At 43.4% G+C, this 23,251-nt stretch overlaps 1 protein-coding gene across 1 annotated transcript in view; it reads right to left on the bottom strand.

Moving 5' to 3' along the window:
* arhgap35a (Rho GTPase activating protein 35a) overlaps nt 1-23,251 on the bottom strand; it is a 237,210-nt gene that overhangs the window by 4,297 nt on the left and 209,662 nt on the right. The window contains exon 5 of the mRNA XM_039768047.1: nt 1,251-1,328. Coding sequence (XP_039623981.1) covers nt 1,251-1,328 — 78 coding nt within the window. The remainder of the gene's footprint in view (nt 1-1,250; nt 1,329-23,251) is intronic.

Below are 23,251 nucleotides of genomic sequence, written 5' to 3'. Positions count from 1 at the left end.
TGATGTTCGGTTTGAACTTCAGCAGGCCGACTTGACAATATCTGCACGCCTAAATGCGTTGAGCTGCTGCCATATAACTTGCCAATTAAATATTTGTGTTAACAAGCAGTCGAAGAGGTGTACCTAATAAAGTGGCCAATGAGTTTACTGTAACTTGAAATCAGGCTTCTGAAAAGTTCTATTAGGAAATGGGTTTGTAATTGGGGGCACAAAACCAAAACCGTGCTATACCTCCAAAATGATTCAGCTGTTGATAATGAATTTGGCATATCGGCCCCGGTTTGATTTTATCTTAAGTCGTTGAAGTTGACTGTGAGTGCATGAGATCCGACAATCAATGAGTACTCAGCCTTAAGTTTAATGCATAGAATAGAGTTACAAGAACTAAAGAACATGAGTGTCTAGAATGCATCTGAACACACTGAACCTAAAAAGCCTTCACACGGACACCACAATGCTATATTGGCTGTCAAAAAAGGAGGGAAGCTTGCACTTCTTCTGAAACGTGAAACTGTGCTGAAAAGTCGTCACGTATTCATCTAATCTGATGTACCCTGCGATTTCTAGTCCAATGACAAAATTAACAACTGCAGTTGCTAAGTCTGACATTCCCTACAACTATAAGCTGTGACGTGTGACATCAGCTTAAGAGCCACAACAGCCACTTATTAAGAGACTGGAAACTGCTCGTCACTGCAGCAGCCCCCCAGAGAGACCGACTAGGGACAACCGATTCAAAGACGACAGAAACAGCAATTAGGCTGAGCTGTGCAGTTTGTCTATGGATGAAAATGTCTTCTGATTTCCTTTGCTTTCAGCCACTGGAATGAACTATTGAAAAAGAAAATAATGTGACAGTAAAGCAAATGATTGGGAAAGTCAAAATAGCCTGACATATGATGGAAAAGAGATTACGTGGGGGAAGATTTAAGTCAATATGCTAGCTGTTCCTTGCTAAAACGTTTGCATTTCCAGATTGAAATTAATTTTTCATAAACCCTCAAATGCTTCAGAAATAGATTTAATGGAACATGAACTTTCTAAAGCCTCCATCTGGGAATTTGGAAATATCTGCAGGGTGACATGTGAAAGCTCAAGAAGAGAAATCATCGTATACACCAACCCTGCAGGGATTAGTAAAAACTCCCAACATCAGAGTCCCTCATCAAACTGCAGCACTGCTGTCTGATGCCTGCAACGTGCAGGAGGAATCGGTGTGCTGGAAGGCAGAAGATGACAGAATCTCTTACCTTGATCAAACTGCCTTTGCATGCTCTCCATCTCTGCCTTGTTCCCACTGACTCTATAAAGTCCTTCTGTGTTTATACCTGGAAGCAGAAAATTGATAACAACGCTTTAGTAACATTAACATTTCAAACATGTATCTGTAAACATATAAAGCACACATTTTACAGCATATATAGAAGCCAGTAAACATATATCATACCCATAAACCCTCAGTGGCCACCTGTTCAAGTGTTCAAAGCATATAAGGCAACATCACATCACTACATAAGAGTAGACGTTTCAATCCCTTAAATCAGCAGCTCCTAATTCAAGTCATAGCATGTGGAATTGAGGTGGATTTTAACATGCTTCCCAGTGGTCATCGGGGGGCCAACCCCCTTTCTTAAGGTGTTTAAAGCCCACTACATTTCAAGAGGGCTGAACAGTTCACCCTGACATCTTAGCAACCATCACTCATCTTCATTCAAAACCACTGACTGCTTGGCTTAGCTTTCTCTGCGAGCTGGTTTATAGTTTAATGCTGGTCCTGGTATCGGACTCCCAGCATCCTTTAGCCGTCGGTTTCCCTACAGTTAACCTCTACATGTGCTAAGCAGCACCTTCCACCTATTGCTGCATAACATATGTGGCCAACTCAATGTACTCTAGATGTCTCTGCTTGTACGCCTTGCTGACTTGTTTTCCTGGGGCACTGTGAGCTCCGAGATCAATACCACTTTCAGCCTGGTGAGACCACTGAACAAGTGAGGTCTGAGCGCTACAGCAGAAATCTCGGGTGGAAATATTAGCTGTTAATCAAGGTCACCAGACATATTCCAATTAATGAAAATCTGCCTACTTCTCCAAAGAGCCTATCAGGTGGCAACAGCTCAATCAACACAGCATGCAGACACGGTCAACAGGTTTAGTTATGGTGAAGCCAAACACTGGAAGAGGCAAGAACCCTAACCTAAGTGACACAGACAATGGGATGACTGCTGGCAAATCAAACAGCTGTCCTCCTGGGACTGTCACTTACTACAGTGTCCAGAATTTACAGAAGATGGGGTCGATAAACAAAACTCCAGTTAGGCTAAGGTCTGTTCAGCTGACAGAAAAGACCACCTACAGTCAAATGACAGATCATTACAGAAGGGCATCCCTTAACTGTGGTCAGGCATGTGTGATTAGGGGGTATTTACAGGACTCTGCTGAAAATATCATACATACTCCCAATCAAAAGAGGGCGCAATTGACTTTTCCCTTTTTTGCCCACACACATGACCAGGAACAATCACACAAGTCGCAGTGACGACACTTCCTATCCAGTGTCAGAACTTACGTCTGTATGAGTTGCATCATTTTTCTAACAATGGTCCGCTTATTTCACTTTGGATCCCGTTCTGCAGGGTCTTTTCCAACTCATCATTAAACTGGGTAGTTGTGGTGACTCCACAACTCTTTGTCTTGTCTCTAATAATGCTTTATAATGTACTGTCTTGTCTCACTTAAGGATGGCATATGGGTCCGACCAAAGCATCCTTAGTCGATTTCGTCATTAAGTCTGTTGACTTAAATTAAGGGGGCGGGGGTGTGCCACTGTGTCTTGATGTCATTTTCTCTGCGGTGACTTTGGATATAAAGTGCTGTGCCTGCATCACTGCATTCCGTGTGTAGCACAAGGCAAAAATACAGCGCGTGCCAATAGCATGCAGAGCCGTGCCTTTGTGTCAATTTTCAACACGATATGATGTCAGGTATACTGAACACCTGACCTGACTGAACCCACTGTAAACTGACCTAAAATTAGCTTGAAACATACATTACATGATTTAATAATTACTGAAATACAATAAGAATAATATTCACTCGAAAGAGGCCCCAAATATTCTGCTGTAACTCCTGATAGGATGAAGCAATCTGAACCAAAAAAAAAAAAAAAATACGCTCTATACCTTGATGAACAGTATTTAATCAATTGCATTACACACGATGCTGGAAGTGGTTTTTGTTTTCTGCCAGACACATTTCGACTCGGTGCTCCATGTTCCTAAACATATCGGCAATCGTCTCGGGTTGCGTATGGGGGGATAGCAGCAATTTCACGTTTCCGTTTTCCAGTGCGAGGCTTGTTCCGATAGATTTTTCCTTTACGAAGACCCCCAAAGGAAGAAGTCTGGTGGTGTACGATCTGGCGACCGTGGTGGCCAAAGCCATTTTGAAATCACCCTGTTACCGAAGAAGAACTCAATTATGGCCATGCTCCTTGCCGATGTGTGACAAGTTGCTTCCTCTTGCTGGAAGTAACCTTCCGCTAACTCACAATCATCCAGTTGATTCTGACATCACTTAAACGAATTGGTGACCCAATAGATTAGCACCATGAAGACACACTGCTCAATACCGTACACCTCCATCCTGATGAGAAGTCGAGTGATTGAGTGAAGGGGTACAGGCGGGATGCACCCAGAAGTTGTCAACGGAGGTGAAACGTTGTGATGGCTGTCTGGCGCCTACCTCATCACTCCGACACAGGGGCATCCCGGCTTGTTCAAAGCTCCATAAACTGAGGAGCACATTGCATGTTGTTTCGTACAAATTGCTTTGTCATAGTGAGAGTTATTACAGAATATTTGGGACCTCTTTCGAGTGAATCTCCCTGTACATTAATAACAATTTTAATACTGTAGTAAGATCACTTATGACAGCATTTTGGTGCTATTTGATTTTATTTATTGTAGCTCCGGTGTTAAAGCACAACACTATTGCGTGAGTCATGACAGAACGGTACTCCACTCAAATGGGAGAGGATACTGTGTTTTGATTGGTGAATTGTTCACATTTTTAGCAGACTCTTGAGACGATGATAAACTCGAGGCTCCTTGAATATAAGTAGCTGTTTCACGCAGTGATTTTGGCCAACTTTGATTTTGCTCTCCTACACTGTGCACCATGGACATGAAAAGTGTCAACCGACGATTCACCAATCAAAACGCAGTACTCACTGGAGCCCACCCTCTCAGCTTTCATGGGTGAAAAATGACAGTTTTCATTTCAAGCTGCATTTCATGCTGCACATGGAGCCACTGAATTAAGTAAATGGAGAAATAAAGAAATAAGCAACCAACAGTGGATTCTGAAAGCATTCAGACTTCTTAATTTTCTGCAGAGTTTATTTAGTTGTAGGTTTGTTTTTAAATGGAGAAACCTGTCATTTGTACACATCAACATACACTGAAGAATTCAGAAAGGTCTGCAAAGTCATTAAAAATCAAATCCCTCACACCCTTAATCCAGTACTTTGTGGAAGCCCCTTTGGCAGTAATTCAAGGGTCACATTTTGTTGGGTAAGTCTCTACAAACTTTTGCACACCTGGTTGTGGGAAGTTTCTCTCATTCTTGCTGGCCGATCCTGTCTATCCCTGTTAGGCTGGATGAGAAGTGTCTGTCATCTGCCATTTTCTGGTCTCTCCACATTCTGTGGAGTTTAAGTCTTAGGGTCTGGCTGGTCAGTCATAGACTTGTCCTGAAGTCACTCCAGCGTTGTCTTGTCTGAATGCTTTTGGGTCGTTGTCATGCTGAAAGTTGAACTGTTGCGCCAGTCTGAGATGGCAGGCGCTATGGAGCAGACTTGCTTCAAGGACCTCTCTGTATTTGGCTGCATTCATCCTTCCCTTAATTCTGACCAGTCTCCCTGTTCCTGCATCCCACAATATACAGCTGCCACCACCACGCTTCACCATAGGGATGGTATTAGGCAGGTAATGAGCAGTGCCTGGTCGCGTTCTTCCCAAAGAGTTCAATGTTTCCATCATCAGACCAGATTATCTTTATCCTTATTCTCTCAAGAGTTCTTCAAACCGTCAGAATGCTTTATAGTCAAGAGTGGTTACCGTCTAGCCACTCTACTATAAACCCGTAATTGAAGGAGCGCTGCTGAGATGGTTGTCAGTCCAACAGATTCTCCTATCTCAGCAGAGGACTCCTGAAGCCCTGTTAGAATGACCATTGGGTTCTTGGTAAAATACCTGAGGCAAGGCCTTTGTAGCTCGGTTGCTCAGTTTTGCGGGAAGGCCAACTCTAGGATGAGTCCTGGTAGTTCCAAACTTTTTCCATTTTTCAAATTATTGAAGTCACTGTGCTCCTGGAACACTCAAAGCTTTAGAAATGGTTCGATTCCCTTGCTCTGATCTATGTATACCTCACCACAACTTGATCATGAAGGTCTACAGAGAGCTCCTTGGACCTCATGGTCTGGGGTTTTTGCCTTGACAAACAGTGTGAATTGTGGACGTTCTGCACACAAGTAACATGAGTTCCTTTCTGAACGATGTCCAGTCAGTTCAATTTACCACAAATAAGCTTCTAGAAACATCTCAAGAAGAATTAAAGCAAAGCAGTAGACACCTGAGCATCATTTGGAGTGCCACAGCAAAAGGTCTGAATACTTCTAGGAAGGAGACATTTCAGTTTGAAATTTTTCATAAATTTGCAAAGCTTTCTAAAAAAAAAAAATGTCTTCACGTTGTCATTAGGAGTTACCAAGTGTAGATTGATGGGCAGAAATGGAAAATGTATCCACTTACAATCAACACAGTAAAGTGGGCAGAAAGTGAAGGTGTCCAAGTCCTTTCTGAATTCACTGTAGCTCATAATCTGCGTCTGTCCATTCGCTGATTTCATCCTCTCACACTACTTTTGTTCTTGTTTTGCAGCTATTCAAGTCTGGGCGACTTGTACTTGTAAACTTGGACAATACATGCTAGTCTTTCTGCGTTCCCCCTCAGAACACCTGACCCCCCCCTTAAGTCACAACACATCACACAAAAATTCCTACATTCAGACCTGCAGACAGTGAGGTCAACTCAAATGGGGGGTGGGAAGGAGAGCCCATCGAGGAAAAAAGCACAATCAACAGCACGCGAGGGGCGGACAGTTCCCAGAAGACAGCCGGGTAGACTTCTTTGCGCGAGTCACTTATTAGTAACCTTATTTGTTTGCTGATCAATGAAGACTAATGTGCCTCACTCATTTGTAATCTGAGCAGTTCTTGCTTTTCCAAATGCTTGCAAATTGGCCCTGCAGGAGTCAGGATCTGCAAGCCCCCACGAGCAGCCAGCTGCCGCTCGTTTTCATGACGTAAGCTACGCCAGGGCGGCAAGCTGCAGAAGGAAATGAAGAAGATGGTCCACAGATCAGGACTTATTGATTTTTCTTCTTGCAATCAATCGGTAGAAAAGCTTTCAGAGCCTGCGCTTCATAACGTTAATTACCCACAGCGCCCTGCTGCTGAGCGACAAGACGGCCAGGCGCATACAGCCTGGCAGGGATTGCTGCTGTTTGGAACAAGGAGGGAGCTTCTGGGAAGAACAGAAGGATTCTGCAGCATCCAGTTTAAGAACAAGACAGTGTCAGGCTGGCAATCCAGGGTGGGTGTGCTGTTTAGCTGTGGGCACATGATGGTGGATTTGACTGATTTTTGATTGATTGATTTGATGAAGGTGTAATATACAACCAAAGGCTCAAAAGCAAAACATGAATGATGGACATATTTATAAAATTCTATAGTGAAAGGTGAACAGCACTTGAATTTCACAAAACCAATGTTGGTATTATTGGATAACTAGCTCTGCTAGCAGGTTTCTCCTGGGAAAGTCAGTGGGCCTCAGTGGTAGTTTTGTTGGTTAATCAGATATATCAGAAGTATTAAGTAACTAAGTACTGTTCAAGATGGGATGAAATCCAAGTGATTAACCTAGTCCTCCAAGTCAACATTTGCAGTGTACCATGCAATGCACATGTCTATGTAATATCCCATTTGGTATGGGACTCATATAAGCAGTATTAATGTTTGTGATGAGCCAACTGTTGGAATGACAAATGCAACACATTATCTTTCTACACATGATTGCGATGTGCCATTTGTTGGAATAACAGAGACATAGCAACTGGGTGGGACAGACCCACAGACAATATTTACTAGATGTGCTACCTGTCTAAGACTGGCTGCAATGAAAATAATCAACGTGGACCTTGGCGTTAACGGTTGTACTACACCCAGCAATGCCTTTGTCTCTCTAATATGCCATTTGGTATGAGATTCATGAAAGCAATGTTCATGTTTGTGATGTGCCATCTGTTGGAATAACATGCCATTTGGTATAGGATTTGTAAAAGCAGCATTAATGCTTGTGATGTGCCATCTGTTTGGAAAGACAAACGCAAAGCATTTTAATGCCACAAATATTTGTGGTGTTCCATCTGTTGGATTGAACAATGCAATGCATATGACTCTTTTTATCTGCCACTTGGTATGGGACTCATAAAAGAAGTGCTAATATTTGTGATGTGCCATCATTTGGAATGAACAATGCAAAGCATAGGTCTTTGTTATATGCCATTTGGTACAGGATTTGTAAAAGCAGTGTTAATGTATGTGATGCGACATCTGTTGGAATGGCAAATGCAAAGCATATATCTCTGTTATATGCCCTTTGGTATAGGATTCACAAAGCAGTGTTAATATTTGTGGTGTGCCATCAATTGTAAAAACAACTCTAATGCATTTGATTAATAAAAATGTCTACGATGTGCCATCTTTTGAAATAACAGAGACATAGCAAATGGATGGCACCCCACCACCAGGGGGTAATATGTATTAGGAGTTCACTTGAGCTGCTGACTGTTGAACAGGCTACAAACAATTCTTGGTGGTGGCACTGGTGTGAAGGAGATTACAGCAGAACTCCATATCATTTTGGATTAATTATCTGAAGTTGGACAAACTCTGACTTTGCAGAGCACACCACTTTTCTAAGCAGGGAATTCAGCTTGTGGGGGCATTCCAGTCAAAAATTCCAACTAGGGGCTTTCTCTTCCCTGTTCAAATGGAATGCAGTATTAATCCCTGTTGTTGCTGTGTCCAGACCTGTCCTAGTCCATCGTCAGTTATGAACTACTAGATGTTCCAGCATGGAGAGGAGCTCATAGTTACAGGCATCACAACCTAAACAATTAATTACCGGACAGATAGTTTATGGGCTCCACTTATGTTAATCAGTTTCAAACTGCTTTGTGTCTATGTTCTCATTATGTAAGCTTGCATTTTTTTTTTCCATCCGAGAACTTGTCACAGCATTATGCACCTGCACTCTGTGAAGAGTTGCTATACAAAATAGTGAATTAAGCTCCATTACCAACTCTCACCTTTTTTACATTATCATTTCGCAATCGTAAGAAATATTGCTTCATGAAAATGCTGCCCCCTACCAAAATGCCGCAAGTGGCAACTGCCATGTCACCTTACCCCGCGTCACGTGGCAGACCTGCCTTTGTGGAAGTAGGAGGAAAACCCACGTATGGAAAAGAATTAATGTGAAAACTTCACATGGGCAATATTCTAGGGATTCTGGGAATCAAAGCAAGGATACTGGCTCTGTGAGACCAACGCTAGCCACAGTAGCATTACTACTGCTCATACAAAAATGGGGAACACATTCAAATTCAACTTAAAATAAAAATAAGAAAATTAAATTTGAAAGTTTTGTCGTGCCCAGAGGGGACTGGGTGGTCTCATGGTCTGGAATCCTACAGATTTTATTTTTTTCTCTAGCCGTCCTGGAGTTTTTTTTGTTTTTTCTGTCCTCCCTGGCCATTGGACCTTACTCTTATTCTATGTTAATTAATGTTGACTTGTTTTATTTTCTTATTGTGTCTTTTACTTTTCTATTCTTCATTATGTAAAGCACTTTGAGCTACTTTTTGTATGAAAATGTCCTATATAAATAAATGTTGTTGTTGTCCTATTCAAGATGCAAGACTATGTCTTCATGGTCTAGGGGCAAAGAAAGGAAGTAAAGGTGCAGGGGTCACACATCTACTTCTGCTACACAATAAGGCAAAGAAAAAGAAGAGCATTTCACAAACACAGCTCAAACAAAGTCTAATTTTCCAAATTATTATTTTTAATTTAATTTTACTGTATTGCTCAAAGCTAGCTGTATGACATGCTTCTTTCACCATATGATTAAAGTAATCCGCTTTGGGCAAAGTCAGTTTAATACCCTGCAGATTACTGTACATTTAGTGCATGAGGGCTTGCAAGCGGAGCTATTATCACAACACAAGTGCAGATAATAACTTTTTTCCCTCCTTTTCATTTGGTCTAAGCTGCTCATAACAAGGATGGGTTGGCATTTATAAATTAGAATACTGAATTTTTGAGAAATGTATATATGCACTCAGTGGGGATATAACAGGATTTTTTAATTCCTGATATCATTTTAATCCTATGAAGAGCTCCTAGTGGGATGACCCAACATTTACACAATATTTAAGTTAAACCTGTGCAATACCCATTCATACATCCAATTTTTTGGAGCCTCGTCACATCTACCATAAAGTTCTCTACACTGAACGCACACCTGGAGACCCCTTACTGCGAGGGAGCAGCACTACCACGACACTACCATGCATGTTTAATACCTGCTTTAATGCATTTCATCCTGAAAATGATATGAAGTATTTATCTTAGCATTCTAAATTCAGAGAGCAGGAATATCATGAAGTGAATGTACTCTCTGCGGTGATCGCTGCCAGCACCTCCTCTTAGTGTGGAGGAAGTCAGTTTAGGAAACGCGGAGCGATTAAAAACTGGGTTGGGGAACACTTAACACAAAGCATTTAATGTGCTACATTAACTTATGACGCGGTTTGAGAAAATCTAGTAAATTAAACATTGATTTTAGGGTGAAGTTTAGTTTACGACATTCTACTTTAATTATAAAATAAACTATGAGAATAAAGTGGAAATGTTGACTTTAATTTCGACATAAATGGCGAGAATAAAGTGGAAATGTCGACTTTAATCTTGACACTTATGTCGAGATTAAAGTGGAAATGTCGAGAATAAAGTGGAAATGATGTTATTCTCGACATACTGTACAGTTTTTTTTCTTACTTGGGTCCATATTTTTTTTTTTCTTCACCGTTGTCCTAATACGATTCCATAGGGCAATACCACAAATAGCATTAGAAATGCAAGTTTCATTATTTAGCTTGAAGCAAGGTCCATATTAATACAATTTGCCTAAATGATGGTTCAGTTGGTATAGATGTCATCACCAAGTTGCACTTGTTTTATTTTATTTTTATTTTTTGAATACTGTGTAATACACCTGGGCTTGAAGTCTTGAAGTAATAGTATTATTACTGGAATTTGCACTATTATTTATTTTACTGTTATTATTTATTAGTTTAAATATTATGCAGTTTAATGATGGTAAAGTTGTTTAAAAAGTCACTTTAACGTGTCAGTAGACAGAGATTGTTAACATTAACAGAAAGTGTAGTTGGTTTACAAAAAATATTTACTATTTTTCCTTTACTAAGACATGTTCAGTGCAATACAACTTTTGACAAGCACCTCTGGAAATTTTACTAAGTCTAAATGCCTCTTTGGATGGTTGAAAATATGTTGTCAAAATTTTAGTTTAAGTTGTTTGCAAAACTTGTTCAATAAAAAGGTTCTATATTTTGACTGCATCTGTCATGCAGTGTGATTCATCCTCTTCATTAGTGCCACTGACCTTGAAAACTATCACTTTATGGGGCCATGCAAACAGGTATTAATATTTGTGTGCACTGTGAAGGATGGCTGGCTATATATTCCGGACCACACCTCCAAGCCGCCAGATGGAGCCCTCCCAGCGGCATGGAAATTCCCCGAATTCCAGCAGAGCCTCATGGACTAGTAGTTTTTATGGACAGCCCTGCTGGATACCATGGAGGCCACCAGGAGCCGCTATAGGGAGGCTTGGGGAATGCTATGTGCCCTATAACCCGGAAGTACGTCCTGATCACGTGAACAGTAGGAACGACGTACTTCCGGGTGAAGAAAAAGACTTTGTATCCGACCCGGAAGTGATAAGGAATCTCATGGACTGTAGGGTGGATTCACTTCCGGGTCAGGAGATATAAAAGGACCATGGGAAGTCGCAGACGCTGAGCTGAGCTGGGAGAAAGGGTGGCTAAGTGTCTGGGAATTGGAGAATTGATTACTGTTATTTGGTTATTAATGAGTAGTCTGGAGTGGAGGGTGCTTGGTGCACAAAATTATTATAATAAAAAGAAGAATTATTGTACTTTTACCTGGTGTTTGGCGTGGTACCTGAGGGTTCAAGGGAGCGATAGCGCCCCCTACTGTCAGATCACATGAAAATGTTTTTTTGTACAATGTATAATTCAATTTCCGTGACAGTGGAATAGGTTATTCTTAGCCAGTCTACTGCAGTAATTGCAGAGGAAAATGTGGTTAACATCTGCTCATGCATGGGGAAAAAAATATATAAATACAGTGATCCCTCGCTATATCGCTCTTCGGCTTTCACGGCTTCACTCCATCGCGGATTTTAAATGTAAGCATATCTAAATATATATCACAGATTTTTCGCTGGTTCACGGATTTCTGTGGACAATGGGTCTTTTAATTTATGGTACATGCTTCCTCAGTTTGTTTGCCCAGTTGATTTCATACAAGGGACGCTTATTGGCGGATGGCTTAGAAGCTACCCAATCAGAGCACGTATTACGTATTAACTAAAACTCCTCAATGATAAACAATATGCTTCCCGCGCGGTGCTTGATTGTTTGCTTTTCTCTGTCTCTCTCACTCTCTCTGCTTGACGGAGGGGGTGTGAGCAGAGGGGCTGTTTGCCTAGAGGATACGGACGCTCCTCTACAAAATGCCACTTTATCGCGGTGCTTCGGCATACTTAAAAGCACGTATTGATTTTTTGATTGTTTGCTTTTCTCTCTCTCTGACATTCTCTGCTCCTGACACGCATTCTTTGAAGAGGAAGATATATTTGCATTCTTTTAATTGTGAGAAAGAACTGTCATCTCAGTCTTGTCATGGAGCACAATTTAAACTTTTGACTAAAGGGTGTTATTTAATGTCTAAAGGGCTCTAATAATGTTAACAGTGTGGGAGAGTTTATAAGGGCTTAAATATCTAAAAATAACTACACAAACATATGGTTTCTACTTCACGGATTATCATCTATCGCGGGGGGTTCTGGAATGCAACCCCCCGCGATCGAGGAGGGATTACTGTGTGTGTGTATATATATATATATATATATATATATATATATATATATATATATATATATATATATATACACACACACACATATATATATATATATATTGTCACACACGCGCATGGGAGGCAGCTAAAGGGCTTGAGTGAAGGCAGTTCGAGGCATGCCGGGTGTGGCAGAGTGCACTGACTCTTTTCTCCCTTGCCTGTAGACCATCCCCGGGGGATTTCACCTGGATCTCCTGACATCACTTCCGGGACTGAGCCAATGGAAGTCGGCCACACCAGCTCCAGTCCCTCTGATGTCACCTCCGCTACGAGCCAATGGTGGAAGACCACGTGGATCCATACGACCTCACTTCCTGTCTCCCCTTTAAAACCTGCCCCTTTTCCTTTGTTTCTCAGTCTTGTTTTGGACTCGGTTGTGTGCACTTCAGTGCTCTGTATTTTAAAAGAAAACGACTTTTGCAGCCAGGATACCACAATATACGGGTGGCTGCCCCAACTCTTTATCTGTCAATGTCTCGCTCTTGTGACAGTGGCGTAGTCGGCAGGATGGAGAAGTCCCGAGGAGAAGGGGACAGGACCTGCAATATACCCAGGTGGGAGCGCATCGGGCCGAGTATTCAGGCGGGAGGGTGCCCGTGGTTCGGCGTGACCGGTGCGGGCTCCGCCCCGCACTCATAACTAGCCATCTGGAGTGGCCAGGAGTGTGCGGGTGGGGCTCACAGAATTGGGCTGCCCTGGAGGGGGAGGCAAAGGGACTCAGTATGCTCTCTTGGGGAGAGTGCCTGCCTCCCTGAAACCAAAGCCCCATTTACCACCTAGGGGTGCCCCAGACTGGCAGGTGAATAAAATAAAAATGGAGGTTGGACCCTGACGCCAACCAACAAACAAGCCTGGTCCTTATGGGCAATGGTAGGGCATTGGCTACGCCATTTGAAAACACGCCTACCAAATAATAGAGCAGGTAGCTTGCTATCTGCTCCTGGAAGCGCTTCCCGTGGCTTCACCCAGCCGGTTTGGGGCAGCGGTTTAAGAACATGTCTGAGCTCATAGAGCTTATGGAGACGCAGAGGGCGGCCTCACACTCTGGGGAGCAGAACCGCCCTCATGTCAAACTCAGCCGGGTATGCCAAGACCTAGCCCCACCCTGTACAATCCGGAGCTCAGATGGCGTCCGCGGCGGGCGCAAAACCGCTTGGAGGCAAGGAGGAATGCAGGTGGAGGGTGAGGAGGGGTTGGTGTGCTCTGGCTAATCCGCTGGCGGTCCCACATACTGGCGTGGTGATCGCCAACGGACACAAGACCACAGGTTTGTTCGACCGCAGCAACATTTCATTGTTGCCCGCCGCTTTGTGCAACCGCAACAGTGGCTAAATTTAAGACCGGTATAACCTGTGTCCACGGAGACATCCGCTGGTACAGGTCCGCCGCTGTGTCATCAGTTACGGAGGGTCAGTTCAGAACTCACCGTAGCGTCCTACCTGATCCTCCACACCCGGTGATACTAGGGCGGACTGGTCTAAAATCAAAAGCGGTGAGACACATACCACTCCCGGGTTAATTTGGGCCTCGTTATGGACGGAGATAACCCGCCTCAAGCTGCCTCCACGCCGTAATCAGCCGGCAGAGAGAGACGGCAGTCGCCCTGACTGACGTGGCAACTCCCGGCCGCCGCGGCTAACACGCCATCCACCAACGCCGCGCGGAGCGGAGGAAACCACGCCCATTGAGGTCGACGCTGACCCTCTCTCCGTGTTGCGGTTCCAATTTAAAGAAACGCCGCTTCTTTTAGAAGGGAGCAATGGAATGATGACTCCCTGAAGTTTGTAAAAAATGCAGTGGTCCTTGTCAATGGCCAGCGCACTAATCAGTCGATGCCACAGGGCCCCTACTTTGTGCTAGATAATGACCTCCTTTACCGTGTAGCAATGCATGACGGGCAGGAGACGAGGCTGCTGCTAGTGCGCGTACCTTCCGCGGCAGGTCTGTGAGCTAGCACACGCCCACCTCCTAGGTGGCCACCTGGGCACCAAAAACTCTGGAGCGGATCAAGCCCGCTTCTACTGGCCAGGAATTAATGAGGAGGTTCGCCGCTTTGGCGCTTCCTGCCCGGAGTGTCAACTGCGACAAATTCCTAGGAGGGACCGTGCTCCTCTCATTCCTATTCCACTGATTGACGCTCCTTCCACAGAATCGGGGTCGACCTGGTGGGACCCCTGGAGCCCTCAGCCCGAGGACACAAGTACATTTTAGTCCTCGTGGATTACGCTACACGATACCCGAAGCTGTTCCGCTGCGCCAGCTACCTCTAAAGCCATCGCACGGAATTACTAGGGTATTGGCGTGGGGATCCCCAAAGAAGTCTTGACAGACCAGGGGACCCCTTCACCTCGGAAACGCTCAAGGAGACTGCCAGATTACTGAAAATAAAGCATTTAAAGACCTCGTGTATCATCCTCAAACCGACGGATTAGTAGAGAGGTTTAATCAAACTCTCAAGCAAATGCTGCGTAAGGTGGTCAGCGAGGATGGAAGGAACTGGGATCAGCTCCTCCCCCTCGTCCTTTTGCCTATCGGAAGTCCCACAAGCCTCCACGGGTTCTCCCCTTTGAACTACTATACGGGCGACAACCTCGGGCATATTAGATATTTTGAAAGAAGGCTGGGAAGAAGAGGCTCTTCCCTCCACAAACATACTGGAGTATATCGCGCAGTTACGCGATAGATTTGGAAAGATTCGCCTGTCCTTAAAAGTCACATGGAGGAGGCTCAAGCAGCACAGGCCCGGTACTACAACCGCGCACGCCTCTTCGGGAGTTCCGCCCGGAGATCGGGTCATGGTCCTAGTGCCTACCTCCCACTCTAAATTGCTTGCCCACTGGCAGGGCCCCTACGGTTAAGGAGAGGAAGGGACTGGTCGACTATTTGGTGAGTCAACCCAATCGCCGGCCAAAGGAGCGGGTTTATCATGTGAACCTGCTGAAACCGTGGAAGGACAGGGACCCCGATCCCTCCTCCGCCAGCCCCGCCACTCTTCGCCACACACACGACCTTAACTTCGCACGGACTTAAGTCCCAGACAGCGGCAGGAGCTGGAAACAGTTATCCGGACCGTTCGGGAGGTAGTCAGTGAGAACCCCGGAAGGACCTCTCTGATTGAGCACAACATCGTGACAGAGCCCGGGTTGTTGTCCGAGAACGCCCGATCGCCTTCCCGAGGCAAAAAGGCTGAAGTGGAGCTTGAGATCGCGCATGCTGGAGCTAGGTGTGATTGAGGAAAGTTATAGTCCCTGGTCCAGCCCCATTGTGCTCGCCGGTAAGCCTGACGGAAGTTGGAGGTTCTGCAATGACTTCCGCCGGCTTAATCAAGTCTCCCAATTTGATGCTTATCCAATGCCACGCGGGGCGACCTCCTCGAGAGGCTTGGACAGGCTCAATACCTGACCACACTTGACATGACGAAGGGTACTGGCAGGTTCCTTTAACGGACTCCGAAGGTAAAACGCGCTTAGTACCCCTAGCGGACACTGGCAGTATCGTGTCCTTCCATTTGGGTTACACGGGCTCCAGCAACCTTTCAGCGCCTGGTGGACAAAGTGCTTCGCCTCATAACTCATACAGTGCTGCCTACCTGGATGACGTGGTCATCTATTCCAGCACATGGAAGGAACACCTACAGCATGTCCAAGCGGTATTACGGACACTTGGTGAGGCGGGCTCGGATTAATCCCAGGAAATGCTTCTTGGATTAAGCGAGGCCAAATATTTAGGCTACCTGGTGGGTCGGGTACCGTAAGGCCACAGTGCTCCAAAATTGATGCCATTCTGAAATGGCCCCGTCCGCGAACCAAGCGGCAGGTCCAAGCCTTTCTCGGGTTAGCCGGGTACTACCGCCGGTTTGTACCCGGTTTTGGAGAGCGCGCGCCTTGACTGATTTAACAAAGAAGAGGGCCCCAACATTGTGGCATGGACTGAAAAACAGGCGCTGCATTTGGTGACTTAAAGCAGGCCCTTACGCCCACACCTGTTTTGATGGCACCTAACTTTTCTTTGCCTTTCATCCTCCAGACGGACGCCGGACACAGGCCTGGGCGCCGTGCTGAGCCAAAGCGCCGATGGTGTGGAGCACCCCATCATGTTCCTGAGCCGGAAACTGTTGGACCGGAGACCAGGTATGCTGCGGTGGAGAGGGAGGCTCTGGCGATTAAATGGGCGATTACTCAGCTGAGGTACTACCTGTTGGGCCGGGAATTCACCCTTGTCACGGACCATGCACCCTACAGTGGATGGCCCTCCACAAGGAGTCGAATCCGCGGGTCACCCGGTGGTTTCTTGACCTGCAGCCGCATAAGTTTTCGCTCGTTCATCGCCGGGCGCTCCACGCCAACGCTGATGCTCTTCTCGGGTTCACGACCTCTCGGTTAGTCGCCCGACCCGCCGGGTCTGGGCTAAGGGGGCCTTGTCACACACGCGCATGGGAGGCAGCTAAAGGGCTTGAGTGAAGGCAGTTCGAGGCATGCCGGGTGTGGCAGAGTGCACTGACTCTTTTCTCCCTTGCCTGTAGACCATCCCCGGGATTTCACCTGGATCTCCTGACATCACTTCCGGGACTGAGCCAATGGAAGTCGGCCACACCAGCTCCAGTCCCTCTGATGTCACCTCCGCTATGAGCCAATGGTGGAAGACCACGTGCCAGATCCATATGACCTCACTTCCTGTCTCCCCTTTAAAACCTGCCCCTTTTCCTTTGTTTCTCAGTCTTGTTTTGGACTCGGTTGTATGCACTTCAGTGCTCTGTATTTTACTAAGAAAACGACTTTTGCAGCCAGGATACCACAATATGGGTGGCTGCCCCAACTCTTTATCTGTCAATGTCTCGTTCTTGTGACAATATATATATATATATATATATATATATATATATATATATATATATATATACACATACACACACAAACCATGATTATGAAGAAATAAGTAAACTTCTCTTCTTTAATACAACACTCATAGAACCTAACAGGTGCAGCCCACTGGTTTTAGAAGTCCGATCATTAATTCAATGGCGTTTACTTGTCTGGGTTTTCCTTTAATTTTTGTCTAAATGCACCTGAACATGGGAACGGTGAAAACTAATGTGAGTGATATATTTTGTGTTTTATACTTGTGAAATGTCTAAAATGGGGTCCTGATACATTGCAAGGGGAGCCGCAAAATAAACTAGCAAAATTGATTAATTAAATATCACACATAATGCCTCACTGGAACTGTAACAGCTAAGTCAAACTTTTCTTTCTTATCTCTCTATTTATGTATTTATTTAAAGAGCTTCTTAAAAATTTCCCACGTGGAACAAATAAACTATTATATAGTGCCTTTCATATCTATCTATCTATCTATCTATCTATCTATCTAGTGTACTACCGGTCTGGTTAGTCTTTTTATTTTCCACTTAATGTATTTTAAACAATCACCACAAGGCACTGATTAGAATAAAACACAATTATTATTAAATAAACCAGAAAAGTGCTAACATACAGACTTTCCAGACAGCATGGCCAGCTCTTTCTTGATAACCTATCCTACCTCAGCTTCTGAGCTCAACCATTCACCAAGGTGAGAAACATATTCTATCTTAACAATTCCCACAGTGCCGGAGCTCTTAAACAAAACCTAAAAGACATACATGTATTCTGGAAAACAAAGACACTCAAACAAAGAAGACTAAATTATCACTATCAAAAAAAATGTAAAAAATGAAACTGAAATTAGACTTCCTTAAACCCCCTCCAGGTAGGTACTGTATGTCCACCAGCCCACAGTCACCTGGCTTTAAACTTCATTAAGGTTATCTGTATGTGTGCATTCAAAAGCGGTGTAGGGTAGAAACATCTTGGACACACACAGACGGCCTGCAGGTAATCAGTACAATGTAAAGTACATACTGAAGTTTCAACTGCTGAGACTGTTATTATTGATACGGACACATGCATGCAAACAGCAGCAGGCACTGCCATGTGATTCTTTAAAGCCATTTAGTTGGCAATCCTGGCTGTAATGTTCTGTGAAGACCTCAACGCCACATTGTGTTTCTTTCTGTGAATAAATATGTCTACAAAAAGCAATTAAGCAGTCAAAGCAAACCTTTAAAGGCTGAAAGGTAGCTTAATTAAAGTGCTATCTGTTGATGAGAAAATAAAAATCTTAGATTTTTTGAAAAGTGCCATGAGGGTTGCTATAGTCATTACTGCCTAAACAATACAGCAGAACAACGCTTTACATAGCATTAGCATTGTATCAAGCATTAAAAAAAGTAATCTAGAGATGATTTGAAGTATTTTGGAGTGTCAGAAGAATGTGGTAGGTTATATGTAAATACTATGCCATGTTATTTAAGGACTTGAGCATCCTCAGATTTTAGTAACTGCGACCAGGGGTGGTCCTAGACCCAATCCCCAACAGATAACGAGGGCCGACTGTATATGCAAATTTGTGGTGTTGTGTAATTCTAATTCTAAATAATCTGAAAGACATGTTTTTTTTTTAAAGAGTTGTATGCACTTTGGGATAATAAATATCTTTCTGTCTGTCTTGTGTTTCCTGTTAGAGGGTGTCCAATTTTTTTTTTTCCCTCCCTTCTAAGTGGCCTCTGCTTTAAAAAAAAATTTGAGAACCTCCAATTTAGTTGACTTTGCAGTGATCCGCTTTCACTTTGACATTACAGTGTCTTTATTCTGTTGACCAGTGTGAAAAAAGCCAAATTAAATCTGCCCTGATTCAAGGTTGCATTACAAGAAAATGTAAAAATCTATTGGGGTGGCGAAAACATTTCATAGGCGCATTAATAAGGAAAGCTACTTCATCTGGAGATCCTTGCAATCTCCTAATAACAAGCTCTCCTATTTATTACCCTCATCCTTTCTGTGCCTTTGTTACTTTTTTGATTGTTTTAGCCCACCTTGCACATCCCTCCTGATGCTTTCATCATCGCATATGTGCTTTGCTGAAGCTCAATTTTGGACTTCTTTATCTTACATTTTCTCCTGATAAGCTGAGCTGCGCATCTTTGCACCTTTTCAGTTATCCTACTTGTTATTTCATTCTTTTTCAACAGCAAAAGACAGCATTCCTTTATCTTACCCTTGCAGGCACTTGCATTTAGGAAGTGCCAATTGAGCTTAGCGCCAGGCTCGCTTGGTCACTGTGTGGTGGTGCAGATGTTCCCTGCGAGTGTTTTACAGAGATAGTCAGCGTGAACATGTGCGTGTGTTGGCCAGGGATGTGGAGTCAGAAGCAATTATTGTATTGCTGCAGTCAGAAAAAAAATGCACTTGGTTTTAGAGTTTTGACCTTACAGCGCAGCCCCAAAGACAGAGTGGCCTGCCAAGAAATGATCCTGCAGTCCCAATGGCCAATTCATACCTGCCATTTGGTATAATTATTATATAATGAAGTGGCTCCTAATGAATGTCACCCAGGAACATCTAAATGAAATGGAGTATGGTGCACTTTGCTCTTCTAGTTGACACTTGCTATAACAAATCCCAAGCACTGTCCCAATAATGCTTGGTTGCCACAGGTGTCTATGAGAGGTCACAGGCAGGGCTGTGGAGTTGAAATAATTATTGAGTTACTGAAGCCAGTAAAATTGAACTCACTCTGACTAAATGTAAATTGTAATATAATGTGTTCAGATTTCCAATTTCATATATATTGATTCGATTTAAACATTTTCTTTTATTATTTTGCAAGTTTAGTCTTATGTTTAATCTTACTTAGTAGCCGTGTTTCCATTGAAACAAAATATCCAGTAATGGAAATGTGTGAATTTCAAAAAATCTCACAAATCGCAACAATGTTTATACACTTGTTTGAGGTGGTTTTTCAGGCGATTTGACAAAGCAATGATTTGCAAAACTGCAATGGAAACATTTTTCTCACATTTAGGTCACATAAGTCTCGACAACAACGCTGTACTTTGCACAGGTAGCCAGTTTATGAAGTGTGATGGGTATGCAGTCCTGGGCAGGACTGCTTGCCTCGTGTATGCTATGGCAGGGGAAACAAGAGGGCCTATTGCCTTACATAATTCCATGAATGTTGAGCTGCTTATCTTAAAGTTTTGTACCCACAGATCCTCAGTAAAATCAGTGTGGACGATTTCAAAGAAATTCCTAATACATGGCCTCCCTTTGTTGTATTCACTCGCTCAATACCTCTGATTAAAAACGAACGCTGAGATTGTAGACGCAATTGAAATAACACCTATCATATCCGCAGTCATTTTTAATTTCAGGTAATAAAACAAACTTTACTCTCATAAAACCACTCAATGGAAACATAGACAAGTCACATTTGTGTTTTCATGGCTTTTCAGAAGTGCCTTTAAATCCAAACTTTAACAGGTTAAGAGTGCTAAAAAGGAGCCTGTTGATCAACGTTAGAAGTGATAAAGTGCCTTGTATTTCAAATGTTGTGCTTTCAATCAACATAGTAAACATATGAGATTAATTACAAAGAGAGGAATCAGAGATATCAGAAATTGAGGAGTTGGAGTCTAAGATTTTGCGTACTGACTGACTGCACAGCCCTGTTGTTGGCCACAAGAACTGCTTTGTGTGTTTAACAGGACATGCAGTGGCAGAAAGAGGCCACAAGTGATACCAATGTCAAAACGGATGCCCCCTTTCCAACAAGTACACAGTTCGACACCAGAAGACATGCAGGTTAGGTGCAGGTTAGGTGCGTTAGCGATCACAAATTGGCCCTAGTGTATGCTTGGTGTGTGTGTGGGTGTGTGTATGCGTCCTGCGGTGGGCTGGCGCCCTGCCCGGGGTTTGTTTCCTGCCTTGCACCCTGTGTTGGCTGGGATTGGCTCCAGCAGACCCCCGTGACCCTGTAGTTAGGATATAGCAAGTTGGATAATGGATGTTTGTTTCATGAGTTTGAGTTGCTGTTGCTTGGATGCTGCCTCCCCACTAAAACTTCACAAAAGTATCGGAGAATTATTGAGGCACAAACATAAATGGGAAGATCAATTAAGATCAATAGGGCAAGACATTATTTAGAAGTAGTGGACAAAAACAAGAGTCACAAATCAAAAAAAAAAAACAAAAAACAAACAAACCTACTGTAATGGCGTACTTGGAAAATAAAGTAACCATGCTATAGGAAACGAGATATAAATTCAGGCTATCCGTCGGTGAATAAACAATGATCATGATGTCACAAATGTAGTGGAAGCTCACATGATGCTAGACAACAGCGTCACATATATAAAAGTAAAACAGCTGAAAAATGTTTTTTCTATTAACCAAAGTGAAAAGTGGAATCAATATGCCAAAGAACTAGACAAGCTCTAGACCCATGTCAAGGTAAAGCAGCCACAATTTATGGCACCATAGCAAAGGCTCTGAATACACATTTGAACGAGTGACTTCAGTTTGTGATTTTGTAAATGTTTCAGATAACATCTTTTCACTTTGTCATGATGGGTTATTGAGTGTACAATGATGGGCAAAAATGGCAAATGTATCCATTTAAAATTAAATTTACAACATGTAGAAGTGCACAAAGTGAAGGGTTCTGAATCAATCCACCCTATCTCTGATTTACAACTTATTTGATTTGGACAGCAGCCACACCATCTGCTCTTCAAAAGAGGTAATTGACCTGAAGGGTAAGCATGTTCAGACCTGGCCAGTACTTGGATGGAAGACCATTTAGGAAAAGATTGGGTTGCTGCAGGAAGAGGTGTTTGTAAGGCCAGCAGGGGGTGCTTACCCTGTGGTCTTGTGTGGAACCCAATGTCCCAGACACTGTTGAAAAAATGGCACCGTCCTTCAGACGATATTTAAAACCGGGGTCCTAACCCTTAGTGGTCATAAACTATCCCTGGGCATCCTTTGTAAAGGGTAGGGTGTATCTTGATGTCCTGGCTTAGTCAGCACCTAACAGCTAATGCGTGATGAGCATACTGGCACAAAAATGGCTGCCATTGCATCATCCAAGTGGATGCAGTGATGGTTGAAGTGGTTGCCCATTCAATGAAGTGCTTTGAGTAATAAGAAAGGCAATATGTAAATGTAAAAAAATATTACTATTATCATTAAAAGCTGTGCAGTGACCAATCTGTTGAACGAGGTGATTAATGAAAAACTATTTGAATTCAGTAGCTGTACACCACAACGGGATAGCGCTCACAATGGGAAGGTGTTACAGGCAGTGTTTTTGTCTGCTCAGTCCCCAGCACTGCTTTTCTGTGTGACCCTGAGTGACTCACTTCACTGGTTCAGGGCTCCCATTGTAGAAATGCAGACCTAGCTGTGCCACTGTGATTTGTAAATGATTTTGTCCAAGAGCTTCAAGCCAAATCTAATAAATTTTAAAAGGTAATCCATGCACTTTCTAAATCTGCTTACTGCAAATCTAAAAGGTGTTAGAAATGACTCAATTCTCGATAGCATAAATGAAATATGTGGCAAATCCAGTTATTAATTAAATGTCTTTGCATGCAGCGATTGCGCCCTTCAAGCTCTCCTTGCTGCACGTCTCAACATGTACAATTTTGAGTTTCCACAGAAAGGTGCTCAAGGCGAGGTGCGCTCGACATTTGTGGAAGGAACAGATGGGATTTCTTGACTTCATACACACCTGTGCTCCTCATTGTAGGCCTTATAATGTACCGCCGCCATGTCCATCCTGCCTTTCAGGATATGGCCTGGCTGTCCATGGCTTGGAAGTTGGCTCATTATCTTTGGACACGTCAGATGTGCATTTCCTCTACTGCCTTCACACTATTATACAGTGCATCCGGAAAGTATTCACAGAACATCACTTTTTCCACATTTTGTTATGTTACAACCTTATTCCAAAATGGATTAAATTCATTTTTTTCCTCAGAATTCTACACACAACACC

Source organism: Polypterus senegalus, chromosome 11 (assembly GCF_016835505.1).
Source record: "Polypterus senegalus isolate Bchr_013 chromosome 11, ASM1683550v1, whole genome shotgun sequence".
In the NCBI taxonomy this organism is placed as follows: Eukaryota; Metazoa; Chordata; class Cladistia; order Polypteriformes; family Polypteridae; genus Polypterus; species Polypterus senegalus.
This window is presented reverse-complemented; position numbering and strand designations above follow the sequence as displayed.